Genomic DNA, 26353 nt, shown 5'->3' with positions numbered 1-26353 from the left:
GCAGTATCTCTTGTGAGAAACAGCCTGCACTGCTCTTTGTTGTGTTTTAAGTGCTGGGTTGGGCTTCTAGTCTGCCTGTGTAATTGCCTGCTTCTAATTGTTTCCACCAATTAACTTTAGTAGTATCTTCTGGCAGTTTCCTGTATTTTGGTTGTTTCCTATTTCCTCTCTGTTTCCTGAGGGGAGCAATGTGCACACCGGCTTAAACACGCTCACAGTAACTTAAACGCTGTACACATCCCTACATGGTGTTACACGCACACATCCTTACACGGTGTTAGCTAGGCTGATTCATGCTAAAACGCCAAGCACACCGCCTTACACACGCAGCCAGCGCAAACCATTGTAAACAGTTTGCAACACGCTCCCACAAGTAGAACCTGCCTCACACGCACGCTGCAAGATGCACGTATTTCAAGAAACTTAGAGTGTAGGGATAGCGTATGCCCTCAATTTCTTGACATTCCCAGTGTTCTGTTGGGACACACCTCCCTCCCTGATGTCTGTCTGTCATCTCTTACCTTACATTGCCCTCCAATCTGGTACATTTCTTTCTATCCTTCCGTCATGATGTCACCTACCTCTTACTCTGTTCCTCCCCCTTCTCTAACTCTTACACGACTCAGAAAGTGCTCATTACTTATGTGGCAGTGTGATTCAGTATTGTAAGCCTCATTTACATAGGATTGCCTAGTAATGCTTAGTTACATATCTTACACGGAGCTTCCCCTTGACAACCACTAAACGGAGGCCATATTGTTTTTGCTCTGCAAGTCCCTCCATTGACATTTCATGTAATACATAAATCCCACAATTGTGGGCTTATAAGCTTCGGTTTTCAGTTTTAGGTAGCGCACCCGTTTGCGGTGTGCGCTACAGTTAAACACATAAATCCGTGAAAAAAAATAAGTTATATAACTTTTTTGCAACACTCTTTCATGCCAATGGCAACATATTTGCCCATTGGCATCCTTACTGTAACAAATGCACCCTTTACTTGGAGCTGACATAGCTCCGTTTTTAATTTTGCAGAAATGTACTCAGTTGTCAGCTGAGTACATTTCTGCAGCTAACACGTCCGTTACACGGACTGGTTTGGGCTTCGTGGATCGCTCACATACCTCATTTGCATATCTTGGAGCTGCAAATGAGGTATTGAGCATTTCCACGCCCACTCCGTGTAAGAGACGTGTTAGCTGTCTCTTACACGGAGATTTGGGCTGTTGCTGAATCAGGAGGCTTACACGGAGGCTTACACTACTCTTGAACTCCGTGTAAGCCTTCCTGAATCTGGCCCATATAGTTTCATGTACTGTACAAAATAGTATGTGCTTATTGCAACACATGATTTGTTTGGTATTAAAATGCTGTCTGTTTTGAGGACATCTTTTTAGAGGGGAAATTCCTTTTCCACAAAATACACCAAGCTCTAAGCTGATTATAGTATTAAATGAGGCAGACAGTATGAAACCGCTTGCATGCGTGCGTGGGGAATGCTTGTTCCCCAACATTTTTTTTTAAATTTTGATTCAGACTTTTCAGTGCCATGCAGAATGAAAAGAATGACTTATGCAGTCAGGCCAGAGAGCACAGTTCTCTAGGAAGCAGTCCCTCAGACAATGAAAAAAGATCATCTGGCAATAACCTGAAAGTTAAGCACTCACTTGGCACCCTGCACTACAGTGGTTATTTGTTTTTTCCATAATAATACTCTGCCCCAAATCCCAAGATTTTGGGGAACAGAACACAAAGGATCATGGATGTAAAATAAAGTTATTATTGTTAAGCACTGTAAAAATGGATTCAATACCCACAGACTAAAACAAATAAGATGTTATTCAGGAAGTCATTAATACAGCCTACTTAAACAATTACATGCTGTACCTCTCATTACCTGTAAACGTTCTTTTCTACCTATATGCATTTTAGTCCAGTTTTACTAGGCAGTGACTTTGATCGTCTGAGGAGAAATAGCTAAATACGTTAAACGTATATACATCATAAAGTGATTTCATCTTGATTTTTTTTCTGACTGACTTCATCCGATAGAATATTGTTTGACTGGTCATATATTGTAAAATAACTTGTTTTGATTACAGCTTGATATGAAGTTTCTAAGTATACATTTTGTGAACTAAAATTACAATGTGCAACATTTTTCACTGTGTCTGTTCTCTTCTAAGTAAATGTGTTCTGTATTATTCTAGGAAGGACAAGACGGACCACTCCATTGTAATTCACAACCAACTGTTTTGTGCTTTGTTCTTGCTGGACGTGTCATTTTTACTGAATGAGTGGCTGACCACATTTAGAAACGACATACTTTGCAAGACAGCTGCTCTCACCACTCACTATGCAATATTGTGCTGCTTGAGCTGGATGTTGATGGAGGCCATTCACCTCTACCTGGTGAATGGTAAAGTCTTCAGTAACTACATCAGGCATTACATCCTCCGATTGTGCATGATCAGCTGGGGTAAGCAGCTTCATTTTGGCATCACCTGTAACCTTTGATGCTGTGTGTCTCCAGTTCCTCCTTCTTACAGTTGTCTCTAATTTAGTACCAATAAAAATAGGATGCTAAGCCAGTAAAGCACACAAACTTATAGAAAACGTTACTGGCTGTTGTCTGATAGCAGTCAGACAAAACTTTATTCCCAAGTGTCCTTCAGTAACGGTAAAGGTTTAAAATCTAAACTTAGTCCAAAGTAAGTTTGAATTATAAAAAAAATACAAAAAAGATTTTTTTAATAAATAATGCTTTTTATTTGTTTGCTCTAAAAAGTAAAAAAGTAAGGAAAAAGACTGAAAAATTTGCAAAAGAAACACAGATAAGCTGACTTCAGAAAAACATTCAAGGTTGGTTTTCCTGATTCTTGTAATGAGGTACCAGAAGAAGGAATCAGCAAAACCAACCTTATTTACTTTTTAGAAAGACTGAATAAAAAAATACTTTATTAAAAATAATCTTTATATTTTTATTTTTTAATTTGTAGTCTTTACTATAATTATCTAAAGCAGAAATAAAATTAGAATGATAGAAAAGAGGGTATGTAAGTATCAAAACAGCTGTAGGGCATATAGTGAGAAGGTTAAAAGGCCACCCCTATTAGTTGATCTAAAGCAGGCACTGTGTTTGATTCCTACATCTTCAGAGAAATTATGCTGTTTAAAGGATTGCTTTCGAGAAACATAATAATTTGACTTCAGTGGAATACTACTTGTTTGCTTGATAGTCTTCTTTAAAATATAGAAAAAAGCTTGAACTTTCAAGAGAATCAGGGATCCTTCATAGATCCCTGTCATGAGTATGTACCACTCTGGATTATTAAGTTTTGGGAAATAGACAATGGAAACGGCTGCACACCCCTTCCCTACTTAAGCAGTATAGTATAATTATACGGATTCATCACTACACTTACATGTAAAGAGTATTGTATTTCCACAAAGACATTCACTAGACACATACTGATGTTGAGGACAATTGTAGCACATGTGGGTACAGCTGATAATGGCTTGGTGATTGCCAGATTGTACTACTTAGCGTCAGGATGCAGGTGTGCTGAGCACACCAGTTACTGATCCGCAAAGACAGTCGTTGTCTACTCTTCTACCCTCCTGCCTGAACAATGTGTAATATCAATACTATGAGATAAATATGGAACAATAACTATTCTGAAAGTTATTCATTTGAAAGCACATTTTAATTACAGTGTAGTAGTAGCACAATGTTAACTTGCAGTATAGCTGCCCATTTTCTTTATGTAGTGACAAGACTCACCCACACGAGTTTTCCAAGAACTGTACAAAAAGAATGGCCTGATTCCCCTCATCAGAAAAGATTTAAATTCTCACTAGTTCAGTTTTGAATTGGTGCAGTACTGGAAAACGTTTAAGTAAATGTCAGATGAGCGCGGGCTAGACACTAGAGAGGAAAAGCAATTTATACTAGTATGCAAAGCACAATAGTGACCTCTGGTGACTTTTTAATGCAATACTTAAGTTTTCATTGTTGATAACTGCGTGTGTGTGTGTGTGTGTGTGTGTGTGTGTGTGTGTGTGTGTGTGTGTGTATGTTTTTGTTCAAGGCTGCTTGTATTACAGTGTGTCCCGCTCTGTCCCTCTGTGGTTCTGTTATGTCTTTGTGGGTGTGTCCATTGCTGATGAGAAGCTCAGCATTTTTCCTTTGTCTTGCGAGGATGTGATGGGACCACAGAGGGAGAGCGCTAAAAAAACAATTTTAATAAAAAGCATTCTAAAAAAAAATCTCTCTAATTTAGTGCCTTCCCACTGAACAGCAGCAGTAAAATAGAATGCCCTTTCTTGTTGATCTATAAAAGTAGGTTGTATGGAAAATGAAGGAACTATTTGTACTGAAATTGAATTAAACACAAACAATTTGCAAAGGATAAATGGTGTCATTGAATCAAGTTCCATTTTACCCAAGCACAAAAAATCCAGATCGTTTCAAGTAGAGAAATTAAATGACTTGACAAGAAGCAGTAAGAATAAAAACATTAGTTGAAACTGCAAAAAAGAAAAACAAACACAACTGAATTCTACTTCCCTGCATTGTGTAGATTTCCTCACATTATACTCACCTCTAAGGTGAGGTAAATACAGTGAACCACATAATGAAAGGGTGTGAAAAATGGATGTGTGCAGGACTGACAAGGTAGTTTGGTTGTAGAGCAGTATATCTCTGACGGTAAGATCAGTCTACCTGGGGGGGACAAGTATGATTCATGGGAGGCCCAAACAATTCTGGAAATCATGTGTAGTTGAAGAGTCGAAAAATTAATTACTTTTTATTATTCTTATGTGGGATGGGATCAGGCTAAATGCTATAGGAAAACAATCAATGAGTATGTATTTACATTGCAAAAAAAAATATATATATATATATATATATATATATTCAACCACATCTTGATTAGTTCAAGTATGTGTTTGTGTCTGTGTATGTGAGGGTGATCTACCCTCCTGTAGTGCAACATTTGCTTTATTTTATAGGTAGGGAGTGTTTTATTTATAGTAAATGCAAGACAGACCTTTTTTTCTTTTTGAGTGAGGTAAAATGTGATAGAGACTGAAAAGCTAAATATTAGACTGCATGGTTTACAACAAATAAAATGTACTACATTTGCAAGTTTAACTGAACTATATTAACACTTTCAAGCAACTAATTGCAGGGATATTTAATTAGAAAAGCTCCACTAGCTCTTAACTAATTGTATAGATTTTACGTACAGAGCTACTTTATATCATCAGAACATGCATGTTTAAAGCATAATTTATTGATATTTGCTGAACCTACACCTTTCTAATAGTGTACTAAATGTACACAGCATTAGACTTTCTTAATTTAGTTTTTTCCTGCCAGAATTCCTGATTTGTATGAAATACTTAACAGGATATAGTATATGTTGTAGTGACAGTCATTTCCTCAACCATAAGCAATAGATAATGCTCTTTTTGAGACAACATTCTTAATGGTTAAGCACAGCAATACATAAGTGGATCTCACCCTGTTTTGCAGTGGAGACCATACTATTCAGCCATTCTCCTTTGTCAGTCTGCTACTTAATGACACGTAAGCTATCCATTTTCATTAATTTCTCCTGATTTTTATGCATTACATCTACTAGTAGGTTTCCTTCTGAATGTATTAAAGGCACAGCAACTAAAATTACACAAGAATGATATGCACTAGGTAAGCTTTCCAGGCCTGTAAATAAATCAGTATAGTCTTGCAAGTATTCATTGCTGTGCAACTGCAACATATTTTAAATGTCTCTGTAACTGTGACTGCTCCTTTACATATTCACCCAGTACTTGTTTACTGTGGATATATTTTGACATTCCCATTGGCTAAGTGCTGATATTTGATAAAGGATGTTACACCTTTTGTTTTTATATACACATCTCAAGTGTTTTTAACCTATGACTTTAAGTGATATCTTGAATGTGTTCCCAATGTGCATAGTGGCTCCCTTTTGGGGTTTGGCATAATAGTTAAGGTGTTTACCTTTTTTTAGGACACAAAGGAAGGTTTAATACAACATAGAAATGTATGGACAATTTAGCGTAGCCAATCAAGAATCATGTTTTTGGGATATAGCAGAAAACAGGAGCACACCTAGAAAATCCATGCAGATGTGGGGAAAACATGCAAACTCAGCAAAAACAGTGACTAGAAGTCAACAGTGAATTGTGGACCATGGTCCTTTAAGACATACATCTTTCAAACGATCTACCTTACTTTTGAAATAAATACATCAAATCTTTATACCTAAACTTTCTCTTAAGAGTTGTATAAGAAGGAATGTTCTTTTTTCTTTTCCCAGTTAGGGGTCGCCACAGCACAACTCCAGTCCGCTAATGATTGGCAGTAGATTTTTAAGGTGCCAAGGTGCCAGCTCGACGCCCAACCTTCAATGAAGGCATGCCCATTCACGCATGTCTTTCGAAGGCCACTCGACTGTGGGGAGGACATGCAGACTCCACACAGAAGGTGCTCCAGCCAAGAATTGAATGGGAGAACCTCTTGCTGTGAGGTGACAATGCTACCGCTGCACAACCTGACACTAATAGCAAATTTTGCCATTGGTATAGATGCACTCGTGTTCTTTTACAAATCAGTTATGAAATCCCATGACTCTCTAATGTGTGAAGAATCTATATTATACTTTTTACTATTAACACATACAAGAAGGAATGTGTTAATAGTAAAAAGTATAATATAGATTCTTCACACGTTAGAGAGTCATGGGATTTCATAACTGATTTGCAAAACAACACGAATGTATCTATACCAATGGCAAAATTTGCTATTAGTGTCAGGATCCATTTAATTATTTCTCTCTGAAAAGCAGGAAAAAAGTACTACATTTGTTACAGTTTTATTTGATCATTAGCTAGAAGCTACTAACATTATTACTTTAAAAATGTAGTATATGCATTTATAATAGCAGGATGACAAATGAATCTGGCACAAATAATGGATTTTTGGTCCAAATCACTGGCTTTTCACAAGCTCAAATTTGATTCTGAGCATCACTGCACTACATTGATTATAATAATTGCATTACTGACCATAATTAACCGTATGTTAAAAAATGTATTTTTCCTGCTTTGTATGCAGTTTAAATAATGAGTACTCTCCTCTTTTTTTTGAATATTGCATTACTATGATTATTGTAAATGTGTATGTTTGAAATACCAGCTGCAAAGCAACAGAAACACCAGGAACTCGGACTCTATACTGATCAAACAAATTTATTGCACAAAAACGGTTGAGCGCTTTCAACAGTACTCCACTGTCTTCATCAGAACAACATATTCAAACAATTAAATGCTTATATATAATCTAAAAACCCGCCAAAAAACTATTAAACAATTAAATAATTAATGCAACCCAAGTACATAACCCTAAGTCCTAAAACATAGGAATTCCTTATGTGAGGTGACATCTGACATTCACAAAGTGCCTAAAGCTGATAAAACCCTCACATATTACATACAACCATACAAATTGTAAATAAAAAGATTGTGTTTAAAAACCTATATAAAAACTACCTATGTAAAATAGAACTCCCTACTGCAGCATAATATAATAATGTGGACACCTCAAGTAAACATTGTAAGGGGAATGTTTCCATGAATATATTGAACTATTAACTATACAGTACTAATACCTACATATATACAATAAAATAGGCATAAATAATTTGATATATATAAATGTAATATGTGTCTCTAAGGTGAAAAAATTACTCCTCAAGTGCATTAACCAACAGCCATTCAATATCTATGTTTTAAATATATAAAAAAATACAAAAAATGTATTGAATAAATAAAAATGTATTAAATTAAACCTTAACTAAAGGTTTAGTGGGGATCATTTCATTAAGACCAGGAGAAGTAGCCGCATCCAATCTAATCTGCCACCTGATCTCCCTTTCGCCCACAACAGCCTTGATGTTACCACCTCGTGGGTTGGGTGAAATCACTTCCAATATGGCAAATTTGAACATCTTACAATTGGGGCTATTGATAAGATGTCTCGACAAGGCATTGTTAACATCACACTTTCTCATGCAATATGTGTGATCATAAATTCTGTTTTTCAAACAGCGATCAGTCTTCCCCACGTAAAAACTCATACATGTTTGGCATACCCCCAGGTAAACTATATGCTTGGTCAAGCAATTACCACTGCTAAACCAGATTTTACTTTTTAAGCAATTTTTGAGAACAATACTTGGGGTATCTAGTATATACCTACAAAAATTGCATTGTCCACATTTTTTAGTTCCTGTTCTTTGTGTCTTCGTGGTTTGTTGGTACTTAGATTTGATCTCAATAATTCTTTTTATATTATTACCAGCTTTGTATACAAATTGTGGTTTGTCACTAAGTTTATTTTTTAAAGACTGATCACTAGTCAATATGTTCCAATTAGTTGAAATAATGTTCTTCACTTCACTGGAATATTTGCCATATTTAATAATACAGGCCTTCTTGTATTCGATATTGTCTACACCAAGGTCAATATCATTACCCTTGACTTCAACACTGGGTGCTTTGACAAAACCCACCCCCAAAAGTGGTTTATATTTACGTCCCCATTCATTACTAACATACTCAATAATATCATTGACCATCTTGCGGGGATACCCCTTATCTGTGAATAACTGCCCGATGTATTCCAACTCTTGTAACATCACATTCCTTTCGGTCGTCATGCGGGCTGCCCGGATGCACTGTCCTTTAACAATGCCCCTTTTGGTGTTATAGGTATGTGCACTTGTATAGTGCAAATAACTGTTACTAAATGTATCCTTCCTGTAAATACATGATTGGAATTCTTCATCCTTGGTGTAAATGAAAACATCGAGGTAGCTGATACCCTTATATTCAAATTGGTGAGTGAATCTAAGATATTCAGTGGTGCTATTAATGAATTTCATAAAATCTGACAGCACCTCTACATCACCCTCCCATAGAATAAAGATGTCATCCAGGTATCTGACATATCTCTTGATGTAAGACATCCAGGATGAATGTAAAATGTATTCCATTTCCCAATCTAATAGCACCAAGTTGGCATATATAGGAGCACAGGCAGTGCCCATGGCCACCCCAGTTTTTTGCCGATAGTGCTCCCCCTCAAAATAGATATAATTATGGTCCAATACAATGTCCATGAATTCCATTAACAAAGAAATTTGATCCTGTCCCAAACCACTCACTCTATGTATGCTGTTACTAAATCTATTGAGCCCATCCTCCTTGGGGATACAGGAAAATAAATCTTGGACATCGATAGTAACAAATATAATATGAGGGGACCATAGTTCTTTTTTGAAAATGCCTAAAAATTCCCAAGAATCTTTGATAATGTGATCCACTAAATTATAGATATGTTTGAGTTGGTGGTGGATCACCTGACCAAAAGGAAATGTCTTACTTGCGCTTCCAGAAATGATTGGACGAAATGGTGGATCATTTAACTGTTTGTGGACTTTTGGAATGCCTGTAATAGTGGCCAAGATAGGAAACTCAACCTTCAAAAATTTATACATTTCCTCACATATTCTATTTTCCACACTGAATTCTTCCAAATAAGAATCAATGCGGCCATGGCCTATATTTACTTCATTTATAGACACAGGTGTATACTGTAAAGAATTATTTAGTAGATCAAAGATCTTGCTTTTATATTTCTCCTGATCATAAAGAACTATTCCCCCTCCCTTGTCGGCTGACATGATACGAACATTATTGTCACACAATAATTGAATCGCATCCATGATATCATTCCCAACATGTTCCTTAGGTCTTATATGCTTATGTTTGTTGTAAAAAGCATATAATTGAGTATTAACCACCTTCTCAAATGAACCTAAAGTACTGCACATAGGTGGAGTAAATGTACTTCTTTTTCTCAATTCACCAGGAGATACCCCACTAATAATATTTTGGTTACGAAAGAATATGCCTAGATTTAATTTTCTCAAGAACAGTTTAAATTCCACCAGGGTGTCAGTCAAGTCAAGAGAGAAATCTGGTATAAATTTCATACCCCTTGAACATAGATCAAAGAACTCCGGTAGCACTGGATGGTCACTGTAGTTATAAATTTTGAACTCCCCACTGCTATGCACTATATTACATTTATCAATCGTGCATAGAGATCCCCCATCCATGTTTGTCATAATATTACTGCAAGCGGAAATATCTTCATGTTGCATACCAACTGCTAATGGAACCTTTGATTGTTCCATATTTTCCGCCCTTTCCCCTGCGTTCCACTGTTCTCCATTCCTCTCTTCCATCCTCTAAAAAACATTCGTCATTGTTGGTATAATCATTGGCTTCATACTGAGAACCTAAGGGCTGTACATATCTAAGCTTTGTTCTATATTTTCTATCGTTACTAGAATTCCATCTGTATGCGGTTCCTTTTCATATTGCTCTAAATCTCTCTGAAGCTTTTTACACTTCCTCTCAAATGTTTTTTTATAAACATTCTCAGCGTATTCATATTGTTTATAATACAACTTGTCCCATTGGTCAAATAGTGCATCCTTTTGGATTAATCCATCAAGTCGTTCTAACTCCTTCAACAATACATTTAACTTGGAATCATTACATTCTAAAATAAACAACATAAATTTCTTCCCAAATTCATCAAACATGTCATTACAATGTTGTATATTCTGCACACTCAAATCAACCCCCATAGGTTCTTTGAAGAACCGTAGTCCCATAGGAACTACCCCTTGATCTAAACACTTACGTAAATAAAGATTCTCCACTTGTAAATTTTTTACCTTTGTTAGCTGGTTACCAAAAGCATAAATTAATTTTTTGAGAGAAGGAAACTGTCCTTCCCCTCTTAAATAGGTGTTGGAAACACCCCTGAAAGTTTCCTTAAAGTCCAGAGACAAGTGCATAAAATCGTCCAAATTGTAATGCTGCCTCGAACCATGTTCGCCCCGTATAGGGGCCCCCGAAACGATATTTTTGACAGTACCTGTACTGGAAGTATGAGTAACCGCTCTTCCCTTCTCATCCCCAGCATACGTGCGGACTGGCAGTTGACGTTTAGGTTTGGCACCGGAGATTAAGCACATATCCTCATTAGAATTATCCACAACGGTTAGGCGCTTGGATGTAACATCCCGACCACTATTAGACCTCAATGAGTCCGTCGTCGGCGTTGGCCTAACCGAACCCGGCGATGATGTTCTCCTCTGTCCATTAGGTATATCGTCATCACTGGCGTTGTTCAAGGAAGAACGGGTTGACGTACTAACCAGCGGGTTAGATTGTACCACTTTACTGTTAGTTGTATTAAACGGTGTTAACAGCTCCACTAGGCGAGTAATTTCGCCTCGCAAAATAGTCATTTCGGAATGTATCTTGTCAATCTCGTCTCGAGATACATAGTTGGAAGTATTAAACATCTCAGATATAGAGTCCATAGTAAACGACAACACAAAGAAAGTAGTCCCAGTGGTCGACAATTGAAATACCAGCTGCAAAGCAACAGAAACACCAGGAACTCGGACTCTATACTGATCAAACAAATTTATTGCACAAAAACGGTTGAGCGCTTTCAACAGTACTCCACTGTCTTCATCAGAACAACATATTCAAACAATTAAATGCTTATATATAATCTAAAAACCCACCAAAAAACTATTAAACAATTAAATAATTAATGCAACCCAAGTACATAACCCTAAGTCCTAAAACATAGGAATTCCTTATGTGAGGTGACATCTGACATTCACAAAGTGCCTAAAGCTGATAAAACCCTCACATATTACATACAACCACACAAATTGTAAATAAAAAGATTGTGTTTAAAAACCTATATAAAAACTACCTATGTAAAATAGAACTCCCTACTGCAGCATAATATAATAATGTGGACACCTCAAGTAAACATTGTAAGGGGAATGTTTCCATGAATATATTGAACTATTAACTATACAGTACTAATACCTACATATATACAATAAAATAGGCATAAATAATTAATAAATAAAGAACCTCTTGCTGTGAGGTGACAATGCTACCGCTGCACAACCTGACACTAATAGCAAATTTTGCCATTGGTATAGATGCACTCGTGTTCTTTTACAAATCAGTTATGAAATCCCATGACTCTCTAATGTGTGAAGAATCTATATTATACTTTTTACTATTAACACATACAAGAAGGAATGTGTTAATAGTAAAAAGTATAATATAGATTCTTCACACGTTAGAGAGTCATGGGATTTCATAACTGATTTGCAAAACAACACGAATGTATCTATACCAATGGCAAAATTTGCTATTAGTGTCAGGATCCATTTAATTATTTCTCTCTGAAAAGCAGGAAAAAAGTACTACATTTGTTACAGTTTTATTTGATCATTAGCTAGAAGCTACTAACATTATTACTTTAAAAATGTAGTATATGCATTTATAATAGCAGGATGACAAATGAATCTGGCACAAATAATGGATTTTTGGTCCAAATCACTGGCTTTTCACAAGCTCAAATTTGATTCTGAGCATCACCGCACTACATTGATTATAATAATTGCATTACTGACCATAATTAACCGTATGTTAAAAAATTTATTTTTCCTGCTTTGTATGCAGTTTAAATAATGAGTACTCTCCTCTTTTTTTTGAATATTGCATTACTATGATTATTGTAAATGTGTATGTTTGTATGTGTGTGTCCTCTGCGTATAACAATAGTTATAAATATTTTCCTTTACTTCCAACTTATGTCCTGTCCATATGCAACATCCAAATAAAATATTTTAAATGTGTTTCTGCATAGGTAGTCAAGTACTTAATAAGCTGATTATGCATGTATGTATGCATGTATGTAGATCAAGCTTGTTTATAATATATGAATTATTTTTTGTATGTGAAACTTCTCTGGTCACTAAAAATGAGCTTAATTTCAGCAAGAATATGTGAGGAGCAATAAGTAAAAAATAAGTATAAATAACTGAATGTGGTAATTTATGACCAGCGTAACAGAGATAATTATTTAGCTACTATAACATAGTATATAATATGTGTGGGGGCCTCCTTTTCCATACAGAAGGAAAGAGGTACAGTCGAAGACAAACTTAGCTGGCCTTCCTTACAATTCTAGTTTAAGAGTGGATCATAAGCTAAAATAATGAAAACAGAATGACACATTTGTTTGGTAAATGTAATGTAAGTATTTACAATGGTTGTATCTTAAGCATATAATGCATGACCTCTTTACAGAGTTTTTCAGATTAATGCACAATATTGTACAACATATGTGAAAATAATAAAGTCAAATCCATTGAAAGAAGTATGTTTTCTACAAAAATTACATATTTAAAATGTCACTGGGGGGGGGGGGATTCAGTAATCCTCCTTGTAAGACTAACTAAGTCTTACTTGGAAATGGCAGCCTAAGAGTATGACATCAGCGCGCCATGCATATTCATTAGGGTGCACTGACTCAACTCCAAGGCTAACACGGAGCATGTAGGAGTGCAGGGGGCGTGTCAGACTGCCAAGCAGTCCAAATATCCACGCCCCTGCAAGTGCCTAAATCTGCAAATGTCAGCAGATATGAGCGAGTCCTCTCAAATGTGTATACCCCCAACACTACACTCCATCACATGCAAAACCTCTGTACAAATGAAATAAAATGTAAAACAATTTTTTTTATTATTCCCGATATAGCTGCCCGTATTTGCGGGTGTGCCCATTGCTTAGCTACAGTTAGCAGTTTAGACATGGAAGAGGATAATAGACCACTTATATGCGAATTAAGCCAAATAGCAATAGTGTAGTGGTAGAGCCTTCGCACAAAGAGGAAGCATTCCCGGTTCGAGTCCCATCACTCCCCTTTCCATTTTCTGTAGGAAATCTGTGCATAAAAATAATTCCAGACATTTACCTTTTAAATTTTATTAAAATGCATTGAAATGGCCTATGTAGTAGTGAACGATATTTTAAATATATATAAGAAGGTGAAACGGTCATGCATACTAATGAATGCATAAGTAACCTATCTTAAGCAATGTGAAGCACTGCTAAGCAACATTTACCAGTATTACATTTAAGAATAATTGCCCATAGCTAAGCACTGGTTTAACTAGTGCAATGGCTTTGTGCGTAGCTGCGCATCACGCCAACTAGTGCAAACAAAACATGTCTGTGCGAAGCTGCGCACTGCACTAACTAGCACAACGTCGGGCAATGTCGAGCAATGTAGAGCAATGTTGGGCAAAGTTGAGCAAAGTTGGCTAAACACAGCCACACCTCCTAGCCGGTCAGGCCAGTAGTAAAATAAAAAGCAATGACAGGCCTCGAACCCGGGATAATGTGCACCATAATCACAGTACTGAACCACTAAGCCATGACACCTTTTGCTGTTCATGCACTGTCAACATGCATATACATATTAATGAAAATTTACTCAGTGCTAAGCAAGTGTGCACTCAGCTGAAAATTTTCAAAACCGGCCAATCACAAATAAGTGTGGGAAATGAGGCATATTTAAGCTCCATAGGTGGGAATAATCACCATAACTGGTTGTAGCTCCCATCTGCAGTCAGAATGGCCGGTGCTGGAGAGGGGTCTCGTTTTTGAATGCAACGGTGGGGCATCGAGGAGTCAAAACTGATGGTTTGGCTCCTCGTCCATCATCATGATGCAAGACTCCTGCAGGGCCAGTTCCAAGGCACTGAGTACAAAGTGGAAGCCTGGAACCATCTAGCACATGATCTCACCAGTGCCACAGGCGTCCCTCGGACTGGTGAGCAGGTCAGACACCACCATGCAGATCTGAAGAGATGGAAGCAGGACCAACTGAACCAATGGATACAGGAGGCCTGTGGAAATGAAAATGCCCCGCTACTGAGTAGGTAGCCATGGAATGGAGTATGTAAGAATTGCTATTGTAGTCTATATAATGGACAGGTATGTCTCAATATCCCTTCATTTACTCCACAGCTGCAGGTGTCCATGCTGCGAATCAGCAAGCCTATGCAGATAGGCTGCTAAGGCTGCACCACCAGGCAGGTTAGTAATTATTCTGCATGTATTGTTATATAAAATAAGTGAGAGAGCCTGAAAAAAAGTGCTGTAGCCCAATAATAAAGGCATAAGCCCTGAATAATTTATCTGCATGTACTTTTATATAAAATAAGTGAGAGAGCCTGAAAATGAGTGTTGTAACCCATTAATAAAGGTATAATACATCTTGAATAAGTCCTCTGCATGCACTGTAATATCAAATAAATGAGAGAGCCTCTAGAAAAGTGTGTAATGTAATTAATAAAGGTATAATTCCTGGAGTGTGTCTGTGTCACTTACTTCGAAATGTTGTTGTACTCTTGCATTATATAAATAGTACTGTTGTATTAAGCGTTGTCAACCCACACTTGGCCAGGCTCATATAAAGTGGATGAAGGGAATGCCAGTAGCTGTGAAGCATATATACAGTCCTCAACTGTTGGTTAATGGCTGGCATGCATAGGTAAATCTAGCACACGGGTAGCTTGTTAATGTGTTCCCCAGAAATGTCAGTGTGCTGCTAGAAATGTAGGGGGCTGTAGAAATATAACTGATAATGTCACCTGAACACATCCAGATGTGTAGATATATATAAATATAAATAAAATATATAAATACGTAGCAGTAACATCTGCATCCTGGACAGTTTGCGTGTCAGATACAGGTCAGGTATATAAGGAACTAGCCAAACCCATTACACAACTTAATGCATGTTACCTAGTGTAATAATACATGTAGGGGATATACACCTGCAGTCAATAGGAATGTAGTTTAAACTATAAGTACATATAAGATGTTAATGGAGGTATCTTTTTACACCCTACTGTATGTGCATAACAATGCAATTCCACACCTCAATGGGTATGTCTAATCTCAAAACATTTGTTGGGACATATGTCCTATTGTTTTATAAATATCTGCATTTACTTTGATGCATGTGCCCTGTTCAAACACCACAATCTTGGTGGCCTGTTGCCACTAATCAATCCTGCATGCTGTTGGAATGTCCACTGTTGCTCTATATATGCATGTGTTATGCTTGCTGTTCAACTGTTGAAACTCTGGTGTGTTGGCTTAATGGGAATATTACTGCATGCTGTTACAACTAATTTGGAATGCTGTCAGCTGTTACCAACCCATATTGTCATTAAATTTTACTAAACAGAACGTATGAGAAGGCCGGTCCCAGCGGACCCACCTGTCCCACCTCAGCTGGCGATGGCACCTGGCACCAGCAGGTCCGGTGCCCAGCCCGGGACCTCCTCCTCCATTGACTCTGTGCCACCTTCAGGTGGAAGTGCTGCAGGGGATGGTGCTCATCCCCCCCGTGCAAGCATGGCCGGAGGAGGGCCACCTATCACCCTCCGAATGGTTCGAGCTGTGGTGCGTAGGGAGATCCAGCGTTCAGTCGCTGATCCTCTACCCCAGCTTGAGGCGAGAGTGGCATGACTCATGGGCGAGCCTGCCCCTCCTACGCAGCCCCCAGCACAGCCACCCTCTGGGCTGTGACGGTGCAGTGGTGACTGCCTATGGGTGGGGATCTCAGTTCCACTGTTGCCATCTGTGGGCTCATGGGCTTGCGATTTGCAAACATCCTTCCCTGTCAATGGTGTTCACCCACCACATGTGTCATATTCCGCCCCTGTATGCATCTTGTTTGTCTTGTCTGTGTACCTCCCCAACCTACCTCCCCAAATATACCTACTTCCCCTACCCCACATTCCACTCTCACCTGAAAAAAAAAAAAAGGGCAATCTGCTCCCACAAAAAAATTACGCCCCATACATAGCTGCCCATTTTGCACACATGTCTGCTGGACACATAAACTGAAATTTAATTGAGAGTACAATATACTTTGTTGTCCTCACTCCTCTCTCAGGGGTTGAAGGTTTCAAAATTCCCTCCAAATTCCTATTATATGCACAGCTGTTGCTGTTAAAAAAATGGGCAGCTATGGACCCTCCCCATACCTGTCCTGCACATCCCTAGCTGTTTTCCCTACTGTCTTGCCCTCTTTGTGTCCCCTTTTCACCACTTTCCTATCACCCCATTTTCTTTTCTTTCAAAGAAATTAGCACGGGGTTAGCGGGAGTAAGCACTTTTAAGCAGTCGTTAGCAGGTTTGTGCGAGTGTGCACATGTGTGCGCTTAGCTAAGTATTGCTAAGTGTCATGCAAACCCGCTTACAACTGCTTAAAAGTGCCTTAGTCAACCTGCATATGAGGGCCCTTGTTCTGCTCAGCAGCAAAATAAAACACCACTGTCAGTCTTGAACCCCGGACCTCAGACACACTAAACTGCATGAAGTACCACTAAGCCACAATAGATATATAGCAAGTTGTTGCTGAAATATATATATCATGCATCTGAATGAGTGAATGTAAAGGAAAGATAGAAATGCCATAACACAAAACCTGTTCTGTGGAACTTTACCAGGAGTTGTTGTGGAATTGCATTACATGACTGTGATAACAGAATCAGCCATTCTAGCAGTAAATAATGTTACAGCAGCACTTTACAACTCCCACACAGTATCATAGCAGGACAATCCCCACCCAAACATACAAAATACCTGTGTGTTCAGGGTCCAGCAAAGATGTAGGTAGGCATACTCAGTACTGGAATTGTCCAGTTTTCATGAGCATCCTGTGATAATGTCAACAAAATAAAAAGCACAAACTGTGCAGAAGTGAGTACATTAATATCCACAGTATAGCAGTTCCCAAACAGTTCATGTGCCAAATGAAAACATCTCAATAACTACGTATTTATGGCAGCTAATTGTATAAGTAGAAAAGAAACTACATACTCCCATGTATCTTGTGTTAGCATTTGTAGGGGTGAGTACAATTCTACACTGTCAACTGTGTACTGGAAGTGGCAACATTCAAGTCTGAGTACAACATTCAAATCACTGGCTACACCCCGAGCAACAGTTAGAAGAAGTATACCAACCTTCTGACTTACACAACGGTGTCCACAGCAAACAAGCATGGTCCCCACTTTGGAAATCTGAAAGGACTACGCCTACCTGACTTAGCAATTTATAGCACTGGGTTGCTATGACAGTGAGTACTGCAAGTATCACACAGCAGGCTGCATGCAATTGCCAAATGGTGGCCACCAATTGGTACAGAGGCCATCACATGCACATGTGCAGATACCTATAAAAGCAGTCTGTACTTGCTGTCCACACATGCAATCATTTCATTGCAGGTACAGAGGGAGAGAGAGAGAGAAAGAGAGACATGCAGAGTCAGACAACAGCTGCAGCAGAAATAAAGAAAAAGATCCAAAGAAAATATATTGAAAGAAAAAGTAAGATATTGAAAAAAAAAGATAAAAAGAATATATTGAAAACAAAATAATATACTGAAAATAAAAAAATTATATTGAAAAAAATATATTGAAAAAAAATATATTGACAAAAATATATATTTAAAAAAATATATTGAAAAAATATATATATTGAAATAAAACATATATTGAAAAAAAATATTGAAATAAAAAATATATTGAAAAAATATATTGAAAATTAAATAATATATTGAAAAGAAAAAGTATATTGAAAAACAAATATACCTTGAAAAAGTAATTCAAGCTATACAACAACAAATACGAACACATTCAAAGGAAAGGTATGTAACAGCTATGTATTTACTGGCATGTAGTAGATGTTTATGAAGAGTACTCTACATAGTTTGAATCATCCATATGTGGCAGCAGTACGTATCAAGGCACAGATGCCCTGCATAACTACTGGCATGGAGAAATGAGTGTGTAGCTGTGTGCAGTGGGATGTGACTGTGACATATGTAGTTCAGCATTAAATGTCAAACATCTGATCCATGTTATCTATGTTCTATACAGTAGTGTGTACAATGTCTGTTTGGGGGAGTAGCCCATACGGTTATGTAAACATGGATGTGACAGAGTTACAAATGCATGATAACCATATTAACGTGTAGCTTAGTACTGGCAACAGCTGTACCAGGCTAGTATGCTAATCTAGCATTTGCAGCGATATATACACCCTCTAATATTACTGTGTGCTCACAAGTGAAACCTGTTCATGTTGCAGCAAGGCCCAACAGGTTAGCCGTGAGGTACACGAACTTACAACAGTGTGTACCTTGTGTGTATATGGCACATACATACGGAGAGATCTGTCTGTGTCAGATATATTAGCATCTGTACATGTGCATAGAGCAAGGGACATACTGCAACTGTTTGTGAAGGGTGGACATATATATGTTGGTGAAGGTTGTTATGTGCATATTTCTATGTAGGTTGTAGTGTGTGGCAAACAAGACAGCATACAGTGCTGGTATATGACATGTGGTGGTTAAACGTTGTGGGTATGATTCGTCAGGTCTACAGTGTTGCAGCCAGTGAGGCCTGCTAAAGCTACATGGGCTGAGAACACCTTCAATGCATTCTGCACAACACTGTGCAATATTATGACATAACTGTATACCTCACAACCTTTGCATAATTGATATCCCCACCATGAAAGGTGGACTGTATATGTGCCTATATGTATCTCTATATGTACACCAGTGGATGTTTATATGTATGTGTGTGTGTGTGTGTGTGTGTGTGTGTGTGTGTGTGTGTGTGTGTGTATATATATATATATATATATATATATATATATATATATATATATATATATATACATATATATATGCCATGGACTCACGCTCAATGTTGACACTGCATTGGCATCCCTTCTTGCCAAAACTCTGTAACCATTAACTACCACATAGGTGGTAGTCTACTTAACACTGAAGGTGTGATAAGAGACCATGGGACACAGGTGGACAGTAGTCTCCCCTCTGATGATCACAGTGCCACACTAGTCATGTCATCTGTCTACGTGGCACACATCATCACAAAAGGTGTGTCATCCAGGGAAATATAGGTCAGTGTTCCCCTCTACTCATCACACATAAAGCCAATTATAGAGTACAATGCCCCATGTGGTATGTACCTCACAAGACATCTACAGCAACTGGAAACAACACAGACATACCTCACAAAGAGTAATACCAGCCTCAAACAGATGCCCTATGCAGACCGTCTCACAAACCCACAACTAGACTGTGTCGCATACCACCTACCCAGAGGTGACCTCTGCATAACATACTAAGCTATGTCAAACCCAGAGCTGTTGGACATGCTGCACGTAAACAGATCATAATCTCTATGAGCTACATGCTCTAGGGACCCAAACCTTTTGACCACAATAAACAGCACATGCTGGAGGGATAGATTCCTATCTCAGATCTGGAACAAACCAACTATCCATAGCAAACAAAGCTCCTAATTAGCAATCATCATAAATAATCCTGAAGATTGTATGGGAGATAGTGAATACACCCAGGCAATCACCTTTGTGTCTCTTCTTGACAGGGCCACATGAAATGTAATTACCTGTGTGTCAAAGGCCAGGGTAGCATATGGCTAGACTTCTATAGGCCCTAGGGCCAATAGCCTCTTACCTACCTATGAAGTGATACACACCCACATGTACTTGTTGCAATAATTGCTATGTGAGGTTGACTGAGTGTGATGGTGAATGTGTTGGCGAATGTGTCAGAGTTTGGTATATGTGTGATAGCTTAGTGGGAAACTGTTTCTGTCATGGTATTATGTGTCCTAGCTGTGATCCCAGCAAAATATGTGTATGCAATTGCTAGGCAGAAAAAGCAGTATGCCATATGGTCTGACGTAGTCCCTTGTTGTCGACTGGGGTGTCCCATTGTAGGCTAAAGAAGTACATGTATGCTTATTGAGTGTTACCGCTGGTGATTCCAACTCCTGTATGAACTGTAGTACTACCTGTAGCTGTATGCCTAAACAGCACAGTATGGTGTACGGCCACATTTATTGGAACCACTGTTTTGTGTGTTCCCTGTAGTCCTCACAGATTACATACCTCAGGCATAAGGACTTGTAACTACTGACACACAGTACTGTAAGGTGCACAGGTAAAGGTCACCTGGGTTGCCATACCTTTGTGTCTGGTATGTATGTCTGATGTGTGTGTGGGTATGCTTGTACCATGGCCTCAGTCATATGTGTGTTACAGGATATAACTGTATATCTAGCAACATTTATAGTCTAGTACAGTAGTATTCCACCTATATTAATGAATGTGCACATATGTTAGGCAGGGGTCTGCCATCAACGACTAGTGTGGTATACTGGTAATACTGTCACTGGACTTTACAATCATTGCAATGGATTACATATTTCATGATGCATTAGCATGATATATACCTCCTGTGGCTAGGTGATGCATTGTGTCACATACAGTGTGCCATGTACTGTTGTATAGTCTTACATACTGTTTTAACTTTGTTGCTGTGCAAAACATGGTTTGATATATAGAGTGTGCTAGGCACTGTCAGGCAGTTGTGGGTTGAGAACTGATATATGGTATTGAAAGTGTGTATCTTCTAACAGCCAATAGGTTGCTATATATGGCAGTTAATTGATATCTGTACTTTAGAATGTTATGTGTGCCACATGTCTTGCTCACACATATTGTTTCTTTGTCTTCCAGGGTCATGTCCCACCATCGTAATCCCGCCTATAGCACGGCAGGGGAAGAACAGATCACAGCATGCCTGGTACAGCACTATGCTCTGCTGTTCTCCAGAACCAGCCAGGACCAGCATGAGCAGACTGCACTGTGGCAAGATCTTGTCCATAGGGTAAATGACATAGGCATGCATAACAGGACATATGAGCAGGTACGCCATCACTGCAGTGATTTAATTAGACATGTCTGGCAGCGTGCATCTGATATCAACAGACAACAGCTTGCCACAGGTGGGGTGGTAGCCATCATACCCCCCCCCCACCAGAGTGGAGGAGCTGCTCCTGAACCAGGTGGCTCCTGGCCAACAACAACCACAACAAGTAACATGTATCATCATGGAGGCCGGAGCCACCCAGCAAGTTGACATGGAGCATGCAGGTAACATGGCATAGCTGTAGACTACTGTTACCTCTATTGGTAGAGCATGCTTATGTTTGATGTGTACTGTGTAGTTAGATGATGCGGTGCCTAGTGTTGTGCAATACTAATAATTAGGAATATAATCTGTAGGCCTGTGACTGTCATCCGTTGTACTACTGTAAGATTGCAAACACACAGTAGCAATGCCACAGTTGTTGCCACTGACAGTGTCTCATATCCTTGTAGGTCCCTCTGGTGTGACAGCAAGGCAGCAGACCCATGCTGGTGAGTGTGTTCTACCTTTAATATTGCTAATTAAATGTGCATGTCATAGGTGAGGTATAGGCCATGTACACGTAACACACCTATGCATAATGCATGCTGTGCAAGTTTGCTGTGAGACTGTGCACATCCCAGTAACATGGGTAGCTGCCTAAAACACATACAATACACAGTGCATCCCACACAATTGTGGAAACACTGTAGTGGACATTGGATAGGCAGAGTCGATACACATGCACACAATATACACAACTTTGTCATACGCAGTACACGTTAACATGCTACACATGGAGTATTCAGACACCTGCTGTAAGGTCACACTACAGTATCCCAAACGTCATCCACACAGCACACATAATATACTTGAGGGGTAGATGCCTCACATGTGGCTGTGCGACACTCTTCAACACATAACACATTCATGTTAGGCAATGCCCCCTATTGTGCACCTTACAAACCTATGTAACAACTGGCTGTGAAATGGTGAATGTAGCCATGGTACTGCAGTTCCGGTACAGCACGGTATGTGCTGGTCTGGCACACATTAGTAGCTTTGAGTGACCACATGATGCTGCATGATGATGGCTCATGGTAGTGCACCCCATCCAGTTACAGTAACCACAGTACTACACATAGCATTACCTGCGATGCACCTCAATGTTGTGTGTGTGCAAACATAGGCACCTATACACAATATGCATAGCAAGCACCATTTGAACAAAGTGACACATATATGTCTTGTAATGCTATTGAGTGTATAGGTCACATGTCACACACTGTGTCTGTGTGATGTTTAATGTTGCAGTTGTGTTATAGCATACCATGTCATGTCTGGCACTGGCATGTCCACAATATGTCCTACACTCACCATAACCACTGTACAATGGCTATGTTGAGCAGTGCTATTCCATCAGGTATACATGCACCACTCATCCTGTGTGTATACATAGCATGCATGTGCTAAACCTGTGTCCACAATTATCTGCTAAAGACACAGATGCTCTAATCAGAAATGGATATCTATGTGACACCCAGATACACATCCAGCCATGGTATGTATACCAGTGAGTGATGGTGCACAGGACATTGCAAAGCTTTTAATACTTGCACAGCAATGTTGTGTCCATGTACACAGTGCATTCCAGGGTGAGGCCAATCACTGAGCAACAACACACATGCATCAAAGACATGTATAGTGTTATTGGCAAGGGCTGTCAACACACGCACTGCATGCTGTTGGGAAACACATGTCCTGCATGCTGACTCATGTGATATAACTGTTTGCCTTGTGATACCGTACCCCACCATCACCCGCTATTGAGTATGTTCTGGATTGCTGGTGGTGTGTGTGTGTGTCTGTTTTAGTGAGGAGTGCATTTGTGTGCATATGTGCATGTGTTCATGTGTGCATGTGTTCATGTGTGCATGTGTGCATGTATGCATGTGTTCATGTGTGCATGTGTGCATGTGTTCATGTATGCATGTGTGCATGTGTTCATGTGTGCATGTGTGCATGTCTTCATGTGTGCATGTGTGCCAACATCATGTACAGGTCGTAAAGTGTGTTTCCTGTCTTCTTCTCACAGGTGCTGACTTTGGGCTGGTTCACTGCAACAGGGAAACTGATGTCACTGAGCAAAATAGTGATACTGATGATAGGTGTGTTGAGGCACAGGCATGTTTGCCAGGGTCTGTCGTTGGGCCACCAATCGACAGTACACAAGTGTCCACCCCATCCATGCACACAGTCATACTGCCAATACATCCATCACCAGTGTCCTTAGCTGAGGGACAGCGTACAGTCAGCATTGGCCAGGACAGTGTGGTATCCATGGCACACAGCAGCCATACCCAGATGTCTGGAAGGGTACTACATAGGCAGATGTCCAGGGGTTCTCGTCTGAGCACTGCTGCTCATCATGCCACTGACAGACATGCCACAGGTCTTACAACCTCACGCATGTTCCAGGCTGTCATGGAGGCACAGGCACGTATGGAATGGTACACCAGACAGGGACTAAGGGCACAGAGGGCACATAACACTGCGTCATTGACAGTATCTGTGACCTAGCAGGTGCCATCTGTAATTACATCTAGGTCACTGATAGACATTGGGGAGAGACATTAGATGTCCTCCGAAATGTCATGTCCATGTTTCAGGACAGTGCGGGATGGTTGAGTCATCGACATGGATGTATGCCAGCAACATCAGCAGCTGGCAGTCGCCGCAGATGTCCATCAAATCACAGCCGCTCCCGTAGTGCCAGTACCAGCCCCAGCAATGTTGGGGGTGGGCTGTCCATAGAATGTCCTAGAAGACCAAGTGCACGTGGCTCTGGACAGTCCCAGCAGGGACCTGGGTCCAGTGTACATCCATCTACCTCTGGGGATAGTACCCAGTCTGGCTTAGTACCTGATAGTGTCAGTAGCACCCCTGCCAGGCACAGGTACCGTATCCGTGGCCAGAGATGGTGATCTGTAAAGCCTGGCAGGTACAGTCTGTGGCTGTCCCACAAATACCCATATATGGCGGCCACATGGTGGAACTGTGTGCATGCAGACACACACACACATAAACCAGACACGTAGGGCTAACACATACCCACACACATTAAATCAACATTGGCCCATAGCAGTGCTCTTGCCCCTCACACACACACACACACACACACACACACACATACATGTCGATTGGATGGCTCACTGTAGGCCTCTGGCAAACCAACAACACACCCTGTGCATATGATGAAACCTGTGCCACCTCCTGTCATCTGTAACATTGATGCAGGCACAGGCTACCATGGTGCTGATGCACAGGGTGACTTTATAGCAGTATAGCAATGTTAGCATGTTATGAGCAGTAGAATGTAATGATATGCTTGAAGGTGTAGCTGAGCAGGCATGATGCATTAAAGCTATGATTGTCAATGTAGTATTGTTTACACCAGGGTTAGTTCCAATAGTGTATTGTCCTCCCACGTGCCACTTGGCTGATGTGTGTAGTATTGGCAGCATGTGTTAGAGATTGGACAGTATGTGTGGGATGTGTGTAGCACAGATTTGTAGGTGTACATTTGTGAACATGGTGGAGGTGCACTGTCTGCATGCACATGCATGGTGGACACATGGGCAGGGTGACATGCCCTGTATTACACAGTGTTAACACTCCATAGTTTCTATTGGTGGCCAGTATACATTGTACTACACACATTTTGGAACTTGACTACACATGTGTGTATGACATGGTTTGACACTGTGCTATGGGTGATACTGTTACCATCTGTCATCGTTTTGCATTCTGGTAGTATACATAACTTCAACAGCCTGACCATAACCAATCATTAGATGATGTCTTGACATCTGGCACACAGATGTAGGACACACAGCAACATTTGGATCCTTCAGGTACTATACTATGCCAATAACCAGTGGTATTCACCTGCACCCATTACTGAGACCACTCCTGTTTGGCATATAGCTCTCTTAGGTACAAGCAATCACAGCAGGGATATGTCCGTCCATGTCTGGTAATGCATACTGTGGCCTATAATGCATTCTCCAGATGACACACACATACTCCACAAGGGTATCATAGAGACAGATACCTGTTGTCAAACCCATGCTGTAAAGCCATAAGCCAAACTAAGCATAGTCATCCACCTTTACAGAACATATTATCCCCACAGTACCACATAGGTAGTAGCCACCAACATGATGAACAGGTACCGATGTGTACATGCAACAAAGTGTTACGTCATCTCTCCTTTGATATTCACATTTTCAAAGGTATTTTGAAACCCCTCGGTGGATCACATAAGCAATAAGGGGTCTGCATGCATATCCACAAAGGTTGTTGTACACCTGTAATGAATAGTCATCATTGACAGACTTCTGCGTTTGAACAGGTCTGACATATACCTCGGCCATAAACCCTCACTCACACATTTCAATAGAAACCGTAATGAGTGTGTGTGACACGGATGACCTAGGCCAGGGATCACTGCAGTGGCTGGCCTTG

General features: G+C 39.7%; 1 protein-coding gene across 1 annotated transcript in view; it reads left to right on the top strand.

Moving 5' to 3' along the window:
- Nucleotides 1-26353, top strand: part of LOC122810134 (adhesion G-protein coupled receptor G2-like) — a 210880-nt gene that overhangs the window by 114152 nt on the left and 70375 nt on the right. The window contains exon 4 of the mRNA XM_044081608.1: nucleotides 2208-2476. Within this exon, the coding sequence (XP_043937543.1) occupies nucleotides 2208-2476 (269 nt within the window). The remainder of the gene's footprint in view (nucleotides 1-2207; nucleotides 2477-26353) is intronic.

This window comes from Protopterus annectens, chromosome 8.part1 (genome assembly GCF_019279795.1).
Source record: "Protopterus annectens isolate FY-2018-M chromosome 8.part1, PAN1.0, whole genome shotgun sequence".
Taxonomy (NCBI): Eukaryota; Metazoa; Chordata; order Ceratodontiformes; family Protopteridae; genus Protopterus; species Protopterus annectens.
Note: the sequence above shows the minus strand (reverse complement) of the source record. Positions and strands in the feature narration are given on the sequence as shown.